General features: G+C 41.6%; 1 protein-coding gene across 6 annotated transcripts in view; it reads left to right on the top strand.

Annotated features, from left to right (window-relative positions):
• Positions 1 to 489: 489 nt before the first annotated feature.
• The window catches only part of LOC106609411 (liprin-beta-1), a 37,533-nt gene continuing 15,898 nt past the window's right edge, over positions 490 to 22,124 (top strand). For 5 of the 6 annotated variants that reach the window (XR_006770661.1, XM_014208210.2, XM_045722120.1 and 2 more), the window contains exons 1-3: positions 491 to 656; positions 16,183 to 16,273; positions 19,556 to 19,764. Coding sequence is in view for 4 of the 6 variants with exons in the window: in XM_014208210.2 (XP_014063685.2) it covers positions 16,210 to 16,273; positions 19,556 to 19,764 (273 nt within the window). In the remaining 2 variants the exon portion in view is untranslated. Of the gene's footprint in view, positions 657 to 16,182; positions 16,274 to 19,555; positions 19,765 to 22,124 lie in introns of all 6 variants that reach the window. The other variant, XR_006770660.1, reaches the window with a different exon arrangement.

The following is a 22,124-nucleotide window of genomic DNA, read 5'->3' as shown; positions in this document are numbered from 1 at the left end:
CTCTAAACTCATTGTACTGATTACTGAAGCCTACAGTAGAATGCTCACCAAGCTAAATTACGTTGCGTAGAGACCATCATTATCAGAACCTAAAAGGATGAAATGATGTCCTACATCATAGCCGCTCAAAGATAGAGACAAGGAGCAACACTCATAATGTACAGTTTTTGTGTAAAAACCTGACAGATATAATCTGATAACCAACCGTTTTCTAGACAGTTTGGTGGAGCAACAAAATAATATTAAATAATATATATTTTATTCCCTCCAAAATGAAAACCAATAGTCCGCCCCTGGACAAGGCAGTTAACCCACTGTTCCTAGGCCGTCATTGTAAATAAGAATTTGTTCTTAACTGACTTGCCTAGTTAATTAAAGGTTAAATATTATTATTTTTCAATCCAAAAGTAATTTTGCCTACACAGGGTTGAAATTGGATTGAATAGCAACACTATGGAGTAGTCTGTGATTGGCCTGTGTTGGCGCATGCGCAGTGGGATATACGGGAAACTTGTGGAAGTTGGGAATTCGCTATGCAGCTCTATCAAAAGGTGTTGCGTACGGCTCGAGAGAGCACTGAAAAGTGAACTTTTGGAATAGCGTTAAGGTCGCCCTTCAAGAAGTTGACGCCTGTGAAGTTATTCCTTTTGTATTGGGTAAGTTTTTAAAAAAGTTTTTTTTAATGTGAAAATTTGTATTTCAGTTATAATGGACCAGTTTTTTTTGTACTTTGACCGTGAATTGTATGGGTTAAATTTAGTCTGCGCCATTGGATTATTTATGGACAAAAACAGTAGTTTTCCTATTAAATTGAAAAACAATGGAAAACTTTTGAGACCAACTTTCTTGGAAAGTTATTTTCTCATTGACTTACGATACTGCTGTGCACAGCTGTCAGTAAGTTAATCAGTTGATGAGACCACAAAGCGTTGGCAAGCTGACGAAAACAATGAATGGGCAACAGTTTGATACATTTTCACCTTTACCACAACTCGTGATTATGGTTACAGTGTAGCAATGAGCAATAACATCACTAATATTAAAAAGTGTTGCATACCACTGAAGTTTTTACATGGTACCATTGAAGTTTTTACAATGGTCAGTGGTGTAAAGTACTAAGAAAAAATACTTGAAACTAACGTTACCACTTAAGGATTTTTTTTTTTGGGGGGGTGTGTGTGTGTGTGTGTGTGTGTGTGTGTGTGTGTGTGTGTGTGTGTGTGTGTGTGTGTGTGTGTGTGTGTGTGTGTGTGTGTGTTTGTGTGTGTGTATCTGTACTTTACTATTTATATTTTTGACAACTTACTTCACTACATTCCTAAAGAAAATAATGTACTTTTTACTCCATCTTCCCTGACACCCAAAAGTACTCGTTACATGTTGAATGCTTAGCAGGACAGTAAAATGGTCTAATTCACACACCTTATCAAGAGAACATTCCTGGTCATCTCTACTGCGTCTGATGTGGCAGACCCACTAAACACATGCTTCATTCGTAAATTATGTCTGAGTGTGTTTCTGGCTATCTGTAAATAAAATGGTGCCTTCTGTTTTGCTTAATATAAGGAATATGAAATTATTTATACTTTCACTTTTGATACTTAAGTATATTTTAGCAATTACATGTACTTTTGTTAAGTATATTTAAAACCAAATACTTTTAGACTTACTCAAGTAGGATTTTACTGGGTGACTTTCACTTTTAGTTGAGTCATTTTCTATTAAGGTATCTTTACTTTTACTCAAGTATGAGAATTGGGAACTTTTTTCCACCACTGCATATGGTATGCACACCTCCGGTAGGTAGGTTAACATTACCTTCAGTTCAGGTAATTTCATTAACTGTAGACCTATTCATAAATGGGGAGATTCATTCTTGCAATTGTGGGAGACAAGGACAAGTTAGTTCAACAATGAAAGCATCAGTTGCAATGGTGAATACATCTTTTATCTAGAGCCCATGTCAAATTCATTCATTGTGTCTTTACATTTAAGGGCTCATAGTTTAATTGGTATTACTCTGTAGTCTTACGTTGTCCAGAAAAGAGCGCTCCTTCCTGAGATATTGTCTGTGTCCTGGCTCTTGGCTCTCTCTCTCTGTGTATTGGGTGGGGTGGGGGGGCTGAAGGCATAACAAAGGATTTACTCTCAGACAAAGACCTTGATTCAGTCTGCTGCGCTCAGACCAATTACTGTATTTTAGATTATATATATATTTTTTTGTCAAATGTCCTAAGGATAGCATGCAGTCACATGTATTATACAGCAGTGTATCCAATGACTGCAACATTATCAGGCAAGGATAATCGTTTGAAATCTGTATCAGTGCTGCAAGACAACATATTCTTCACCACAAGTCCAGCTGAAAGTTGTTGTCCAAGCCAGGTACAGCTGTAAGACCAGACTTCCAAGGACTATAGTGACAGCTTTATGTTGACAATTGTGCCCTCCAACCTAATAGCAAGGAAACAATCAACTGCGTGTCTCTCCTTTTGAAGCAAAGGTTTTTCAAGGAAATGTCAATTAATCTATTTCAGCATTGTGTGCAGAAAAGTTTTTGGGACATTTTTTTATTTTCCTCAGGCAGTGTGTCCTGTCAGTTGTTTGTCCCTCAGGCAGAGTTGAGTCAGTTCCAGCAGAGGTGAAGTTCATTGATATAGCGTGGGTTGGTCCTAGTTCGTTGTGAAGAGCAGAGAGCAAAGTATTTTAGCCTACAGCTCCTTCATCCAGTGTTCAACTGAGTTATTTGACCGACCCAGCTATCCTAGCTACGTGAAGTAATAGATGTCTAGCATCTAGCTTAAAAAACCCTTCCTTCAGCTGCACCCATTCTACCAGATTTTGTTCTGAGGCCGTTCTCCACCATTCAGACCTACTTTGCCTACACGTTGACATTCCATCCATACTTCAGGTGGACTACTCCTGTGGTGGTGTATTCTGAGTGGTGGGACAGCTCCTGGGCTCTTGGTCAAACGCAGAATGTTGTGAAGCAGTTTGGGGCATTGCTGGAGTGGACCTGATCCTTGTACTTGACATTTGAATGTGAAGACTTTGTTTCTTTCATTGCATTTGTTGTTGAATTCTTATACACATTTGCATTTACAGTAGCCTAAATTCCTGACTGGAATAATGTGCTTTCTGTTCACACTAAACCTCTTTGACAAGATCTTTGGCTTGCGTCACATACCAGTAGTTGCAGGGCTCTACAGTGCGACCATTTATTCACCACCATTTTATTTGAGAAATTAAGGATTCAAGCTTTAAAACCTCAAATATTTTTCATTGTGCTCCTATATTTCTTTGTGTGCTCCTGCATTTTTCAACTTAGGAGCACATGTGCTCCTTGTAAAAAGGTCAGTGTAGAGCCCTGAGTAGTAGCTGGGAAAATGGCAGTGTGACTGAAAGGAAGACATTTCTCAAGCATGTGACAGGAAGGACTTCCTAACAGGACAAGGCGAAGGTCATCCTGAGTGCAGGGATGCTTTGGCCAGCAGCCTTGTTCACTATATAGCCTAGCCTAACTTCAGAGATGATTGTCTCTGTATTATTTGTATTCAGTCATGCCAAGCTTTCAGGGCCTGCTTCAAAATCCATATTCATTCTACAGTGGCAGCTAGTCAAACATCTGCATCATAACTACAGCTAATGATGACTAGCCCCAGGACATACATAGGAAATGCATAATTAAACTGACATTCAGTTTCTTCAGCGTGGCTATTAGTTGGAATGATGTGTATTTGTTATTGCTCTGTTCAGAATGGCAGTGTGTTGAATAATAACACCAGTCTGTTTGGAAGGGGTCTTTGAGGCCTACAAGTCACCACAACCAAGAGAACAACAAGGCCAGTCAGACATGTAGTAAGATGTCCAACACAGCATTTTCTCCCTGTACTCTGCCCTGCCTGTGACGTTGCTCCCCCCCACCCCCCAAGTGTGTGTGTTTTTGGCTGTAATTTAGTCGGGACATGTGTAAAACGGCTGTACCTTGTGTTCTCTGTCCCTCGCTTTCCATGTGACTCTGTGCAGGACAAAGAGCTGTTTGTGTGCCATGTCTACAGAGCCGCGGCCACCACGACCACAGGGGTGAAGTCTCAGCCTACTATTACTACTGCAACCTGACCACTCCAGACATGACAAAAGGACCATTAGACATCTAAGGAAAATAAGCATTCAAACAAGCCAAGGGGTTTGGAATAGTTGGATGCTGTTCAGGAATTGGTGCACGTTTAGTGTAGTTGTTTTTGTTTTGCTTTACTTCCTGGCACTGAAGACTGAAAGCACCTGAGGTTGTGTTTTTAGGTGCTGTATGACCAAACCAACATCCAGTACTACTGTTAGGACATTCATAATTTGTATGACTGAAGCATTGTGCCATATGGGGTATTTCAATTCTCTACCTTACTTTGAGCCCCTGTTAAACAACAGCTTACCAGCTGAAGGGGAGACAAGTGCATAGGTCAGTTTAGTTCTGAAGGACACATCTGTGGCACAGCTGGAACTCTATAGCTACGTAGCTATTAGTGTGTGAGAGAGAGGCTCGTCAATGGGCCAGGCGGTGTGTTTTTCTTTTCGTAAGTCTCCCCTCCCCCTCCATATCTCTACATCTGGTTGATGTCAAACTGTGTAAATAAACCAAAATAATGTCTACCCAATGATTTCAACGGCAAACCTGAGCCAAATGGGTTAGCTCTCACTTACAATGCACACATTCAATAATGAGAACTTACTAGGAGATTGAAATGTATTTTTTTCTAGTGGTAGACCTTTGTTTTGTCTGATGACTTAGAAGCTTTGATGCTTTAAAAAGGAAGAACCCGCTGGTTGTTCAGAGGGGTTGGCACCCAATGTGCAGTGTAGTGGATTGGTTGTTATCCGTCAGTAAGTGAGATTATATTAGGGGAAACTCCATGGTAATGGAATTACGCTGACAATCAGATGTTTCACTTTAAAATGTATACCAAACAAAAAAAAATACATCTCAATTGAGATGGTTTGGGATGAGTTGGACCGCAGAGGGATGGAAAAGCAGCCCAAAAGTGCTCAGCATATGTGGGAGCTCCTTCAAGACTGTTGAAAAGAATTCCAGATGAAGCTGGTTGACAGAATGCCTAGAGTATACAAAGCTGTCATCAAGGCAAAGGGTGGCTACTTTGAAGAATCTCAAATATAAAATATATATTGATTTGCTTAACACTGTTTTATTTCCCCCCATAGTTTTGATGTCTTCACTATTATTCTGCAATGTAGAAAATAGTATAAAAATAAAGAAAACCCTTGAATGAGTAGTTGTGTGTGTGTGTGTGTGTGTGTGTGTGTGTGTGTGTGTGGGGCAGAGCACATCTGGAAGAGGTTTGAAGGAATCCAGGGGGAGTACTGGTCATACAGGTCACAGAGATGCCAGTGTCGGTTACTGAACTGACACCTCATACTGAGCACTGAACTGCTCTGGAATGAAACAGTTTCAATGCCTTACCCACAGTAGAACTGTCTGTGTAGCCTAGAGCCCATAACTTTTTCTGTGGAGACTGTGGTTTTAAAACTTGCTTTGGGTGAATCTGCCAGCCACTGAGTGATATAACAGAAATGGAAAACTCTTTGCTCTTCACCATAAAGTGGTACTTTACTGGTTCAGTGAGTCATTGTGAGTAGATGGGCTATGTGGTGTTAATTCCCACTACCCGTTTTAACAAAGACACGCATTACAATTGTACTTGTTTTTCCATTGTGTCCATTGCGCTCTACTTTCAAAAGGTATGCTTCAGTTGATTTCATTAGGTCCTGATTTTAATATTAGATAAAGACCATGTTCTCTTGCTATTATTTAAATGTAAACTGCCCCTTAGAACCAACTTAGGCTGTTTAAACCAGATATGTGGCATCGGTATGAGTCTGGAACATCAATTCAAATGTATTTATATAGCCCTTCTTACATCAGCTGATATCTCAAAGTGCTGTATAGAAACCCAGCCTAAAAACCCCAAACAGCAAGCAATGCAGGTGTAGAAGCACGGTGGCTAGGAAAAACTCCCTAGAAGGGCCAGAACCTAGGAAGAAACCTAGAGAGGAACCAGGCTATGAGGGGTGGCCAGTCCTCCTATGGCTGTGCCGGGTGGAGATTAACAGAACATGGCCAAGATGTTCAAATGTTCATAAATGACCAGCGTGGTCAAATAATCAGTGGTTGTCGAGGTTGCAACAGGTCAGCACCTCCAGGAGTAAATTCTAGTGTCAAAATTGACTACAGGACAATTTTGGACATTAAGTCAGTCTCATCCAAAACTGAGTTTTGTAAGATAGTTTGTCACGACTTACTGGGGGGTTGGGTATGGATTACAATCATCATGCCCACTAACACGAGAGAAGCAGCTGTACTGATTGCACTCCATCAGCTGCCCACGCTCTATCCAATCATAGCAGCCAGAACCTCCAGACAGTGAGACAGACCTACCATTACACAGCGCCTCAGACTGGTTTACATAAGACCACACATTATGTTAAAATAACCCTGGGCCCTAAGCCCTTTATGGAGTGGCCACTTGCTGATGTGTTTGGTTGTCAATCATTTGAGTCTGCCACTTTTTGGGGCAAAATGAGAATTGAGACTGACAGAGCGCTCTTGATATATATTGTATTATCAATATTCCAAAACCCATTGGTGAGCATCTTATATCGCCCCCGCAACCTGTTTTGAAACATGATTCCCTATGAAACACTGCCAGACAGACTCACATTCTGGTAATAGATGTTGAGAAAGGTGGGAAAAAACTAGACTGCACCGAAGCACACACCTCGCCAGTGACTTGATGAGCTGAATGTGGCTCACTGTGCCTGCTAGCTACTACCTGTTACATAGCGCCATTGACAAACACAGAGTTGGAACTTAGCTAGCGAGTGATTTTTGGGCACTGATAAACAGCGTGTAGCTTGTGCTTTAAGGCGATTCCATGGTAATAGAATTGAGCATTTACTCCGTTTCTTTACTTTTAAAATGTATGCCAAACAAAAACCATTGATTTAAAAGTTTTAACAAACCATACAACACTATGCCCAAGGACTACTTTTTAACAACTTCTACGGAAAAATTTACAAAAACAAATTTTGTGGAGGAACTGTGCAGATGCAAACTTTGGTAATGGAATTATGGTAAAATCTCCTTCAGGTTTTTCTGCAATCACGTTTTCCCAAAACTCTGTTAAATAAATGCTCCGAATGAAGATTCAAAGATGCCTGCAGAAGGAATAGGGTGTCAGCTATGACATGACACATTGAGTTTGAAAAAAATCTCTCTTGGTTATTGATCTACAGTAAGTGAAGTGGATATACACCCGGTAACGAAATGACATTATGGGTCCCTGATCTGTACTACACAGAAATTATTGATGCACTGATGACATTTTTGCCAGATACGATATCTGATATTTTCCTTGTCAAAAACGATAGCGATAAACAATATTAAATATTTTTGCAGCCTTTTAAGCATTCTAGTACAGTTAAATAATTAACACACACACATGAACGCAGTGGTCTAAGGCACTGCATCTCAGTGCAAGAGGTGTCACGACAGTCCCTGGTTCGAATCCAGGCTGTATCACATCTGGCCGTGAATGGGAGTCCCATAGGGCGGTGCACAATTGGCCCAGAGTCGTCCGGGTTTGGCCGGGGTAGGCCGTGATTGTAAATAAGAATTGGTTCTTAAATGACTTGCCTAGTTAAATAAAGATTTTACATACCTACACACACACACAGAGACCACACTGACCAAAATGTTATTTTGTTGGCCTTTACAGATGTCCCCATTACCAGTAAAAAAATAAAATAATCAAAACCAAAACCTATTTCTTTCACTTGCTGTGCTGTTTCATTATTATTTTGTTCAGTCGTTCCATTCTGAACCAGGATTTAATCAAATTTTATTTGTCACATGCGCTGAATACAACAGGTGCATCATTGATTTCCGCGTAGTACAGATCAGGGAACTGACAGTGAAATGCTCAGTGGGTGAGGATGCCTGGTTAAAGTAAATGGAAAGAGTGGGAGCTCATAGGTAGGTGTCATAGGGCGGAGCACAATTTGGCTCAGTGTCGTCCTGGTTAGGGTTTGGCCGGTGTAGGCTGTTGTTGTAAATAAGAATTTGTTCTTAACTGACTTGCCTAGTTAAATAAAAGTAAGGGTGTTTTCACACTTGGTCCCTTTCAGGCCTATTATTATTATAATTTTTTTTTTTTACTCCGTGTGGACTCAGACCCCTCCAGAAGAGCCCCTGAAGCGAACCAAACTGAGTCCATCTCGAGAGGTGGTCTGAGTTCGGTTCGCTTGAATTCCATGGTCCGGGTCCCTTTTTTAGGGAAACATCCCCAGATCAGGTTTGCTTGTTATTCCAGTACCAAACACTAAACTACTGCAACACTATTTCCCCTGCCATAACCCCTCTCATTGGTGCCACAAAAGAGATAATGATGTGCAGGTTTGTGGAGAAAAGGTGTGCTGTTTTTGGAGATGGTCTGTTTGGTTCCCTTCAGGGGTTCTTTTGAGGGGTCGGAGATCACACAGCACCAAAAAATTAAGCAAACCACACTGAGTAAAACATTTTTTTTTAAATGGCTAGTGTGAAAACACCCTTAAAGAGGACTATATGTGAACACCACTGAGAGAGGTGACATTAACAGGAGAGGGATGAAGAAAGGTAGAGACTGAGAGATTGTCCAGAATGACTGTTTTAACTCTCTTGGTTTGACCACCAGTCAACAGAAAGACAAAACAGTTATGAGCTGAACATAACAGTATGCCACTAGAAGGGAGGACGGTAGCAGGTGACCCAACTGTGGTTTGACTTATAATTTCTCATTGTAGCCAGTTCAGTTGCAGTAATTCCTTAAATTGTTTTGGGTAATTGTGTTAACAATTTGGTAACGGAAATCCGAGTTTTAATCACTTAATAATTCATAGGTAAAATTGATATCAATAAAATCATTAACTAATTGCTAGGTCTAACATTTACTTGTTACTTCTGTGAACTTTCATTATCCTCCCTCACGAGGGAGAGAAATGTGAAAATATCTGAGTATTTTTTGTTGTTGTTAAGGAATTGCAAGGCACAATATTTCTTAAACTTGGAGGTAAAATGTATCCAAAACTAAATGTGTTGATATTAGTTGGCAGGGGCCTTTACATCAACATGATTGTGTTTTGATGTATTTCTGACTTTTTCTGGTAGATGTTTAAGACCCTGTTTCCATCTGTTAATCCAGAAATCAAAGACTACTTTTGCCAAATTTATAAGATGAAAAATGTTTATGCCATCATTTCACAAAAATATGGACTCTTGGCTTTCATTTTACACAATTTGATATGCACCTATGAACTTCAGATGTTGGTGCTCATGGGTCCTTTTCGATAGTTTGACAGCTTGCAGATGAGGACGTTGTAGACCTGTTCTAAGAAATCAGTCCTGAGCACACAGCCAGACTTTCCTGACTTGATGCACTGACTAGTTTTTAATGCAACTTTTTTACTTGAGAAATACTGCACCAAACACCTTAGCTGGATTTCAAATTGTGTGACTAAGACCTCCTCTGCACAAACATCTTAATTACAGATTTCTTTGTCTTAACCACTTCGTTAAAATAGTCAGAATGACTATGTTGTTGCTTCGGTGACTCATGAAGGACAAACAGTACCTGCCAGGGTACGATATGTGAATATAACACACCCACATCAAACTAGAGGTCGACCGATTATGATTTTTCAACGCCAATACCGATTATTGGAGGACCAAAAAAAGCCGATACCAATTGTTTTGTGTGTGTGTGTAATAATGACAATTACAACAGTAGTGGATGAACACTTTTTTTTATTTTAACTTAATATAATACATCAATAAAATCTGTTTAGCCTCAAATAAATGAAACATGTTCAATTTGGTTTAAATGATGCAAAAACAGTGTTGGAGAAGAAAGTGAAAGTGCAATATGTGCCATGTTAAAACCTTAGCAATTTTTTTTTTTTTAAGTTCCTTGCTCAGAACATGAGAACTAATGAAAGCTGGTGGTTCCTTTTTAACATGAGTCTTCGATATTCCCAGGTAAGAAGTTTTAAGTTGTAGTTATTATAGGACTATTTCTCTCTATACCATTTGTATTTCATATACCTTTGACTATTGGATGTTCTTATAGGCACTTTAGTATTGCAGTGTAACAGTATAGCTTCCGTCCCTCTCCTCGCCCCTACCTGGGCTCGAACCAGGAACACATCGACAACAGCCACCCTCGAAGCACCATTACCCATCACTCCACAAAAGCCACGGCCCTTGCAGAGCAAGGGGAACAACTACTTCAAGGTCTCAGAGTGAGTGACGTCACCGATTTGAAACGCTATTAGCTAACTAGCTAGCCATTTCACATCAGTTACACCTAGCTAGCCATTTCACATCAGTTACACCTAGCTAGCCATTTCACATCGGTTACACCAGCCTAATGTCGGGAGATGATAGGCTTGAAGTCATAAACAGCTCAATGCTTGAAGCACAGCGAAGAGCTGCTGGCAAATGCACGAATGTGCTGTTTGAATGAATGCTTACGAGCCTGCTGCTGCCCACCACCGCTCAGTCAGACTTCTCTATCAAATCATAGACTTAATTATAATAACACACAGAAATACGAGCCTTAGGTCATTAATATGGTCTAATCCGGAAACTATCATTTCGAAAACAAAACGTTTATTCTTTCAGTGAAATATGGAACCGTTCCATATTTTATCTAACGGGTGCCATCCATAAGTCTAAATATTCCTGTTACATTGCACAACCTTCAATGTTATGTCATAATTACGTAAAATTTGGGCAAATTAGTGCGCAACGAGCCAGGCGGACCAAACTGTTGCATATACCCTGACTCTGCGTGCAATGAACGCAAGAGAAGTGACACAATTTCCATAGTTTAATATTGCCTGCTAACCTGGATTTCTTTTAGCTAAATATGCAGGTTTAAAAAAATATACTTGTGTGTATTGATTTTAAGAAAGGCATTGATGTTTATGGTTAGCTACATTTCTTGCAACAATTGTGCTTTTTCTCGCAAATGCGCTTTTGTTAAATCATCCCCCGTTAGGCGATGTTGGTTGTCTTTGTTAGGAGGAAATAGTCTTCACACAGTTCGCAACGAGCCAGGCGGCCCAAACTGCTGCATATACCCTGATTCTGTTGCACAGAACGCAAGAGAAGTGACAATTTCCCTAGTTAAAAGAAATGAATGTTAGCAGGCAATATTAACTGAATATGCAGGTTTAAAAATATATACTTGTGTATTGATTTTAAGAAAGGCGTTTGATGTTTATGGTTAGGTACACATTGGTGCAACAACAGTGCTTTTTTTCGAGAATGCGCTTGTTAAATCACTCATTTGGCGAAGTAGGCTATGATTCAATGATAAATTAACAGGTACCGCATCAATTTTTATGCAACGCAGGACACGCTAGGTAACTACACATGGTTGATGATATTACTAGTTTAACTAGTGATTTATGTTAAGATTGATTGTTTTTTATAAGATACATTTAATGCTAGCTAGCACCTTACCTTGCCTCCTTGCTGCACTCGCGTAACAGGTGGTCAGCCTGCCACGCAGTCTCCTCATGGATTGCAATTTAATCGGCCATGATCGGTGTCCAAAATTGCCAATTACCGATTTGAAACTTGAAATCGGCACGAATTAATCGGCCATTCCGATTAATCGGTCGACCTCTACATCAAACCACACCCACAAGACAACTCTGGTTTGGCTTCAGTCATGGCCCCAAACTGTTTCTAAAAAAATATCTTCAAAACGAGGCAAAATACGGAAGTACAGTTTCCCTTTTAATGTACACTGCTCAAAAAAATAAAGGGAACACTTAAACAACACAATGTAACTCCAAGTCAATCACACTTCTGTGAAATCAAACTGTCCACTTAGGAAGCAACACTGATTGACAATAAATTTCACATGCTGTTGTGCAAATGGAATAGACAACAGGTGGAAATTATAGGCAATTAGCAAGACACCCCCAATAAAGGAGTGGTTCTGCAGGTGGGGACCACAGACCACTTCTCAGTTCCTATGCTTCCTGGCTGATGTTTTGGTCACTTTTGAATGCTGGCGGTGCTTTCACTCTAGTGGTAGCATGAGACGGAGTCTACAACCCACACAAGTGGTTCAGGTAGTGCAGCTCATCCAGGATGGCACATCAATGCGAGCTGTGGCAAGAAGGTTTGCTGTGTCTGTCAGCGTAGTGTCCAGAGCATGGAGGCGCTACTAGGAGACAGGCCAGTACATCAGGAGACGTGGAGGAGGCCGTAGGAGGGCAACAACCCAGCAGCAGGACCGCTACCTTCGCCTTTGTGCAAGGAGGAGCAGGAGGAGCACTGCCAGAGCCCTGCAAAATAACCTCCAGCAGGCCACAAATGTGCATGTGTCTGCTCAAACGGTCAGAAACAGACTCCATGAGGGTGGTATGAGGGCCCGACGTCCACAGGTGGGGGTTGTGCTTACAGCCCAACACCGTGCAGGACGTTTGGTATTTGCCAGAGAACACCAAGGTTGGCAAATTCGCCACTGGCGCCCTGTGCTCTTCACAGATGAAAGCAGGTTCACACTGAGCACGTGACAGACATGACAGAGTCTGGAGACGGCGTGGAGAATGTTCTGCTGCCTGCAACATCCTCCAGCATGACCGGTTTGGTGGTGGGTCAGTCATGGTGTGGGGTGGCATTTCTTTGGGGGGCCGCACAGCCCTCCATGTGCTCGCCAGAGGTAGCCTGACTGCCATTAGGTACCGAGATGAGATCCTCAGACCCCTTGTGAGACCATATGCTGGTGCGGTTGGCCCTGGGTTCCTCCTAATGCAAGACAATGCTAGACCTCATGTGGCTGGAGTGTGTCAGCAGTTCCTGCAAGAGGAAGGCATTGATGCTATGGACTGGCCCGCCCGTTCCCCAGACCTGAATCCAATTGAGCACATCTGGGACATCATGTCTCGCTCCATCCACCAACGCCACGTTGCACCACAGACTGTCCAGGAGTTGGCGGATGCTTTAGTCCAGGTCTGGGAGGAGATCCCTCAGGAGACCATCCGCCATCTCATCAGGAGCATGCCCAGGCGTTGTAGGGAGGTCATACAGGCACGTGGAGGCCACACACACTACTGAGCCTCATTTTGACTTGTTTTAAGGACATTACATCAAAGTTGGATCAGCCTGTAGTGTGGTTTTCCACTTTAATTTTGAGTGTGACTCCAAATCCAGACCTCCATGGGTTGATAAATTGGATTTCCATTGATTATTTTTGTGATTTTGTTGTCAGCACATTCAACTATGTAAAGAAAAAAGTATTTAATAAAATTATTTATTTCATTCAGATCTAGGATGTGTTGTTTAAGTGTTCCCTTTATTTTTTTGAGCAGTATATTTACATCACATGTAAACTGTTATGGTCTCTCCCTATTAAATATCAGTCATGTGAGACTGGAATAATACTAATTTGCTGGTCCACCTTTTTAAAAAAAAAAAAACCATTTATTTACTGTGACCTCAAGCCATGAGACTGAGAGAGAAGCAGAAGGGGTAAAAGAGGATGAAAGTTAAAGAAGTTATATGATATCTTGTCAAATTTGCTGATCTTTCATCTCGCATAGAAACTTTTGTGCAAAATCCTGTGTTTCAGAAGCATTCGACCTACTTAATTATTATGTTAAAGGAGCTAGAGCTTGCCTGCTTTTAGTGCCTTACCTCTACCCTTTCTTTATGCTCCTTATTAGTTTCATTTTCCTATCCCAGAGAGGGAACGTTCATGTTTGAATTCTTAATACTGCTGTTCCAGTTAGAAACATGTCCACGTTTTGGGTTTCCCTCTTGGGGTGTGAGACACGTTTTGGGTTTCCCTCTCTGGAGTGGGATGGCTCTCCATCAGAAGGAAATGCCTTGGGAGGAAAAAGCAATGGTACTAAAGGCGTCAGCATGTTTCAGTTCGGCAGGCGCCTAGCCGAACTCGGCTAACCAAACGAGTGTGCTCGCATACTCTCTTATAAGAAAAAGCGGAAATAGTACTGTTTGTCCAGTTTGAGATGCCGTAGCCAGTATACACTTCCTCAAACTAGTCAGAATTTATCTAAGATGACTAAAGAAATCTGTCATTGGTTTTAAGTTTTTGCTGAAGGGATCTTAGTTGCACAATTTTACATCTAAGATGTTTGGTGCAGTATTTTTCAGCCAAAATAGTCAGCATATAATTAATCTTGACGATAACGTTGTTCAGATTATTTCAGTTATTATTTGGAATGTCCAGTGAACAATGATTCTGCTTTATGTGTTGTTTTTTTTAAGGGTGTGAACCATCCAAGACAATTATGTGGGCAGCTTTATAAAACTGGAATTGTTTTCTACTGGAAAATGTTTCTGTGTGCGCAACTCCCTTTTCAGTTGCACTTCCATCGCTGGCACAATTTAATCATTGTTTATTGAGTAGTGCAACTGTATAGCAATGTGAATGTGAGCCTATTTTGAAGGGAGTATTACCCATGTAGCCTAAAGGGCCCATGATGGAAGTGGGTGACAGGACACAATGCCCTCCGTGTTGAATGTGCAGGCTCCCTCTCCCTGCCTCTAATAAAGGCCAATTATTTAATGTAGCTCTTTTAGCCCCCCCTCTCCTACCCTGAGTTATGCTTCCCTGGACAAGGAGAGGGCTCTATCTCATTACCCTCCAATTCAATTGACTTTGCGTCGTGATGATTTCATATCCTCTCATGGCCATTTTACATTTCTCTTTCAGATTGTACATTTGTTTTCGTGAATTCAATATGTAATATAACGTTAGACCTACCATGAAAGTGAAGTTGTCTGGTCCATTTAGGTGAATGAGCTGCATGTGGGGTTAGGAGGCTGGGAGTGATGCTTTGTTATGGAAGCTTGGATTTCCAGTCAAGCCAACACGCTGTGGGGAGAGATCCCTGGTAGAATGGCACCATTATTCCAGATAAGAGCCAACTCTCAATTCCCATGACTGGTCTGAGGGAATCTTTTCTGGGGTGAGAAATCACTGTTATGATTTTGCCTCTGAGAGCTCCTCTTTGTTTTTGACTTGCATGTTGTGGTTACTTACAGTTCAGTTCACTCGCAATCCCATGGTCCTAGATTTCTTTCTGGTTTTGATTCCAGTGGCACTGATCAATTGTTTTTACCTAGACAGTCAATATCAACTAAGAGCATTGGCCTACATTGGAAATCTCCATATGCAAATGCTGGGTAACAGTCTGGCAGTTTACAATCACCTTATCCTCTCTTTTCATTAGGTGGCCCAAATGCCCCACACCTGCTCCATTGAAACACCCAATAGACCATAAATTATTTCCAAGGTAATACCCAGTCATAGGCTTGAGTCTTGACCCCATTATAAAGTTAATTGCTGAGGCCGGTACTAAATGCAGTCGTCAATGGAGAAGTTGTGAGGCACCAGATTTATCTGTTGACTCTGACTCTGAGGTAGGAGTATGAGGCTAAGACACATTTGATTCAGCCAAGGCATCGGGAGAGAAATACAACAGTCAATGTCATCATACAACCGTGAATATTCATGATGGATAATGTCTTCTTTAGAAACCTTTCAATTGGATATATTGTTAAAAAGAGGAATATGATTTCATATTCATCCAAATGTACCAGGGATGCCCCCAAACAACAAATACCACTTGATCACACAAGACATGGGAATTCACTAATGTCCCATTCACATGGAGGGAGAAAATCCTACATCTTATTTGCAGTTTCATTCTACAACTAACTGTAGGTTAGAACATTATCCTTACTACCAGGAAGTGGCTTACAAATTAAGGTGCATAGAAACGCCTTTCATCAAATATTACTGTAATCATCACTAAAGTTGTAAGATCTGCTAGTGTCGTAATGTAGGTGGGTCCAGACTCTTGGGTGGTCTCTGTCCACTTTAGTTCTGTCTGTGTGTAATGTGTAGACTTGAACTTCCCACGGGGTTCATGTAATTTACTGCTCAAGTTTTAAAAGCCATTAAAATGCCATATATTTTCAGACTGTTTTTACAAGCACATTGTCTAACTTGTACTGTAGGCTGTAGTCTTCTGGGCAATGGCTGTTCAGTTTGTCATTGGTCTTTACTTGACACTTCTGTTTTCTTTCAGATTCACAGTGGGGGGGAGGGGGTGAAGATGATGTCCGACGCCAGTGAGATGTTGGCAGCCGCCTTGGAGCAAATGGATGGGATCATAGCAGGTAACGCGCAAAACTCACACTCACATTTTGAACTGTGGGGCTGATCCCCCTCAAATATTTACATAAATGCCTCTTAAATAAGCCCCTGATATCTATCCTCAGGACTAGGGTTCCCATGCTGCTGCTCTTAGGATGTGGCTGTGGTACTGGTCTGGGATGTTTCCCAGTGCAGTCCTCCAATATGTGAAAGCAAGATGTTCCATTGTTTCAGCAGTGATGGAAACAAATGATTATTCAAGGCCTACTGCTAATATGATTTGCAGGCATTGCATGCCTCATCCATGGCCTGAAGGGAGGGTGGCACGCCTGTTGGGGTGGCAATCCTACGTCTTCCATCTGTATTGTATTTTACAGTTTTGTATGTGTTTACTGTAGTGGTCATGCACGTGGCTCAGTTCATAAGAGCATGGCACTAGCAACACGAGTTGTGGGTTTTGATTCCCACTTGGGTCACATACAAAAATATGTGGACTGTAGTCACTTTGGATAAGTGTCTGCTATGTAAATGGGATATTACAGTACTGTATTGGCCAATGCAATTTTTGTAGAGCAGTGCGACCCCAGCAACTTAATTTTGGACATAGGTTTACTGTATAAGGGATGCATTTCTTGTTTTGAACTTTATGAAATATTTGCATATTGTTATTGTATTACTGGACTGTAGGAGCTAGAATACAAGCATTTCACTGCACCTGCTGTAACATTTGCTAATCTGTGTACGCAACCAATACACTTTAATTTGTGACATACATTCTGTAGCTGACAAACCATGTAAAATCTATAGCTTCACCCAACTTCAATTAAGAACAGTCAGATTAAGTAATTCTAAAATGTATTTTAACCAAAGAGAATCATATCAAAAGTAATGTGAACATTGCGTTGTGAAAGGCAATAACTTTATATGAACATGGGCTCCCGAGTGGCGCAGTGGTCTAAGGCACTGCATCTCAGTGCAAGAGGCGTCACTACAGACACCCTGGTTCGAATCCAGGCTGTATCACAACCGGCCATGATCGGGTGTCCTTTTTATGCGGAGCACTATTGTCCCAGCGTCGTTTGGCCGGTGTAGGCCGTCATTGTAAATAAGAATTTGTTCTTAACTGACTTGCCTAGTTAAATAAACATGAATTGCAATATGAAACATGTATTTTTAGATTAAAAACAAGTGTCTATGATCTTGTACTTAGTCAATTGAAAATGTGTTTAGTTTTGAACTGCCTTTTTGAGTCTGTTTTGTACTAAGAGTTGTGAAAATGTACCACATTCTGAGTGACAATTGCACCAAAGCAATAGAAAAAATGGTCAAAGTCAGACACCAGAGGGAAGTTTTGGACCTATTATTTTGTTGATGGTAGATGAGCAGAGGGGGCAGCTTTAAGAGCTCAGGGTTTTCCACTGACTTGTATAATTTATAGAATTGACTTTTCCAAGAGGGATGGCTGATCACATGACATCCTCTAGCCCCTGTTACCACAGAACCCACTGCGTTCACTCTATCCCTGGCTGCCTTTTTAGGGAAGACTTGTATATTTATTTATCCCTCTATTTATTTTTCTCTTCTACATTTCTATGAAGGTTGACAGATTATAGTACACACTGGAAACGTGGCTTTTCCAAGTCCAACAGGCCTCTTGCACCATTTAAAAACAAAATCAATATCTAATCTGTTTTTCTTTGCTTTTAAAATGTCTGGTATGTGATTTTTCAGGACACATTCAGAAATCCACATCTGCAGCGCATCACATGGGTCAATGACATCCCACCTGGTGATATTGTCTTTCATCCTCCTCGTTGAAGGGAATTAGGAGAGGATGGGAGAGGCTCAAACTTCTAACCACAGGGCTAAAACTATAGATGTACCAGTCAAAAGTTTGGACACACCTACTCATTCAAGGGTTTTTCTTTATTTTCACTATTTTCTACATTGTAGAATAATAGTGATGACATCAACTATGAAATAACATATGGAATCAGTAACCAAAAAAGTGTTAAACAAATCAAAATATGTTATTTTAGATTCTTAAAAGTAGCCACCCTTTGCCTTGACAGCTTTGCACACGCTTGGCATTCTCACAACCGCTTCACCTGGAATGATTTGTCCAGCAGTCTTCAAGGTGTTCCCACCCCATCGCTCCTTCTTGGTCAAATAGCCCTTACACAGCCTGGAGGTGTGTTGGGTCATTGTCCTGTTGAAAAGCAAATGATAGTCCGACCTAAGCGCAAACCAGATGGGATGGTGTATTGCTGCAGAATGCTTTGGTAGCCATGCTGGTTAAGTGTGCCTTGAATTCTAAATAAATCAGACAGTGTCACCAACAAAGCAACATCACACGACCACCTCCATGCTTCATGGTGGGAAACACACATCCGTTCACCTACTCTGCGTCTCAGACACGGCGTTTGGAACCAAAAATCTCAAATGTGGACTCCTCAGACCAAAGGACAGATTTCCACCAGTCTAATGACCATTGCTTGTGTTTCTTGGCCCAAGCAAGTCTTTTCTTCTTATTGGTGTCCTTTAGTAATGGTTTCTTGGCAGCAATTCGACCATGAAGGCCTGACTCAAGCGGTCTCCTCTGAACAGTTGATGTTGAGATGTGTCTGTTACTTGAACTCTGAAGCATTTATTTGGGCTGCAATTTCTGAGGCTGGTAACCCTAATGAACTTATTCTCTGCTGCAGAGGATAACTCTGGGTCTTCCTTTCCTGTGGCGGTCCTCATGAGAGCCAGTTTCATCATTTGTTTTTTGCGACTGCACTTGAAGAAACTTAAAGTAACGATGGACTCGAGTTTTCTCTTTGCTTATTTGAGCAGTTCTTGCCATAATTTGGACATGGTCTTTTACCAAATAGGGCCATCTTCTGTATACCACCCCTACCTTGTCGCAACACTGATTGGCTCAAACGCATTAAGAAGGAAAAAAATTCCACAAATTAACTTAACAAGGCACACCTGTTAATTGAAATGCATTCCAGGTGACTACCTCATGAAGCTGGTTGAGAGAATGCCAAGAGTGTACAAAGCTGTCAGCCACCCTTTGCCTTGATATTTGAAGAATCTCAAATACAAAAATATTTTGATTTGACTTTTTTTGGTTACTTCATGATTCCATGTGTTATTTCATAGTTTTGATGTCTTCACTATTATTCTACAATGTAAAAAATAAAGAAAAACCCTTGAATGAGTAGGTGTGTCCAAACTTTTGACTGGTTCTGTATATCTAAGCTTCTAACTTGCTTATTTGTTCCTAACCACCACTCTCCTAACCCTGGTCCCAACAGGCTCCAAGGCCATGGACTACTCCAATGGGCTGTTTGACTGCCAGTCGCCCACCTCTCCCTTCCTGGGAAGCCTGCGGGCGCTGCACCTGCTGGAGGACCTGCGGGCGGCGCTGGAGATGATGGACCAGGATGAGAGGGAGGGCCTCCGCTGCCAGGTCCCTGACACCACCGCTGACGGCCTAGTGGAGTGGCTGCAGCAGGGACAACTGGTAAGTAACTCCCCCTGTTCTCTTACTGTTGCAAACGCTGTTAATGTTAGTCAGCAACAACAAAAAAATTCCCCATCATGGGCCAGCCTCCTAGCAATTCGAGTTTTAGACAATTAGCTTCAGCCCCTTGCCATTTGAGTGGCAGCTAGTTAGATGCACACATACAGTGAAGGTAAAAAGTATTTGATCCCCTGCTGATTTTATACGTTTGCCCACTGACAGAGAAAGGATCAGTCTATAATTTTAATGGTAGGTTTATTTGAACAGTGAGAGACAGAATAACAACAACAAAAAATCCAAAACAACGCATGTCAAATGTTATAAATTGATTTTCATTTTAATGAGGGAAATAAGTATTTGACCCCCTCTCAATCAGAAAGATTTCTGGCTCCCAGGTGTCTTTTATACAGGTAACGAGCTGAGATTAGGAGCACACTCTTAAAGGGAGTGCTCCTAATCTCAGCTTGTTACCTGTCTAAAAGACACTTGTCCATAGAAGCAATCAATCAATCAGATTCCAAACTCTCCACCATGGCCAAGACCAAAGAGCTCTCCAAGGATGTCAGGGACAAGATTGTAGATCTACACAAGGCTGGAATGGGCTACAAGACCTTCGCCAAGCAGCTTGGTGAGAAGGTGACAACAGTTGGTGCGATTATTCGCAAATGTAAGAAACGCAAAAGAACTGTCAATCTCCCTCGGCCTGGGGCTCCATGCAAGATCTCACCTCGTGGAGTTGCAATGATCATGAGAATGGTGAGGACTCAGCCCAGAACTACACGGGAGGATCTTGTCAATGATCTCAAGGCAGCTGGGACCATTGTCACCAAGAAAACAATTGGTGTAACACTACGCCGTGAAGGACTGAAATCCTGCAGCGCCCGCAAGGTCCCCCTGCTCAAGAAAGCACATATACATGGCCGTCTGAAGTTTGCCAATGAACATCTGAATGATTCAGAGGACAACTGGTGAAAGTGTTGTGGTCAGATGAGACCAAAATGGAGCTCTTTGGCATCAACTCAACTCATCATGTTTGGAGGAGGAATGCTGCCTATGACCCCAAGAACACCATCCCCACCGTCAAACATGGAGGTGGGAACATTATGCTTTGGGGGTGTTTTTCTGCTAAGGGGACAGGACAACTTCACCGCATCAAAGGGACGATGGACGGGGCCATGTACCATCAAATCTTGGGTGAGAACCTCCTTCCCTCAGCCAGGGCATTGAAAATGGGTTGTGGATGGGTATTCCAGCATGACAATCACCCAAAACACACGGCCAAGGCAACAAAGGAGTGGCTCAAGAAGAAGCACATTAAGGTCCTGGAGTGGTTTAGCCAGTCTCCAGACCTTAATCCCATAGAAAATCTGTGGAGGGAGCTGAAGGTTTGAGTTGCCAAAAGTCAGCCTCGAAACCTTAATGAGTTGGAGAAGATCTGCAAAGAGGAGTGGGACAAAATCCCTCCTGAGATGTGTGCAAACCTGGTGGCCAACTACAAGAAACGTCTGACCTCTGTGATTGCCAACAAGGGTTTTGCCACTAAGTCGAGGTTTGCAGAGGGTCAAATACTTATTTCCCTCATTAAAATGCAAATCAATTTATAACATTTTTGACATGCGTTTTTCTGGATCTCACTGTTCAAATAAACCTACCATTAAAATTATAGACTGGTCATTTCTTTGTCAGTGGGCAAACGTACAAAATTAGCAGGGGATCAAATACTTTTTTCCCTCACTGTAGCAGAGCGAGAGCAATGATGTGGTCCATCAACTTTTGGCTCGTGAGCGCTATTTTCAGAACTGCTGGCTAAAAAGTATACAGAAGTACCGGAGAATCTCTTTCATGCCTGAGAGATTCTGAATTTGAGTGTAATCATGGAAAATGTATTGCTGACGAGTATTCCACACAAAGTACTTTAATTTAGACTAGATTCCTTTTGTGTGATTGCACAGGCAGTGGTCTGCTTTGTCTTCACAGCCTTACCTGTTATTTATACCTTTACTCCTTTGATTGTATGGCTATTGTGTGATGACATGCTTTGTGAGTAAGTGTCTCTGGAGCGGTGTCTGAAATGGTGTTCATCCTCTTCACTGGAGATGATTCACAGTGAGGCTCATGTTTTCCTCCCTCAAGCCCTTTCTTTCCCTGTGTGAAATATGAGAAGAGGAGTTCAGTTTTTGATTCAATTTCCACTTCAATTTCCACACACAAAGCACTTGCGTGTGAGAACCCTATTGACCCTCACGTGTCTCTCAAATAACATGCATTTCACGTGTCACCGGCCTTCTTTTTTTTCCCCCCGGGGAAAAATCATGTGATGTTTTTCAATGTAGGGATGATATGACACCTGAATGCTGTAT

The sequence above is a fragment of the Salmo salar genome, chromosome ssa07, assembly GCF_905237065.1.
Source record: "Salmo salar chromosome ssa07, Ssal_v3.1, whole genome shotgun sequence".
Lineage (NCBI taxonomy): Eukaryota > Metazoa > Chordata > Actinopteri > Salmoniformes > Salmonidae > Salmo > Salmo salar.
The sequence above is the reverse complement of the archived record's forward strand: the minus strand, read 5'-3'. Positions and strand labels throughout refer to the sequence as shown.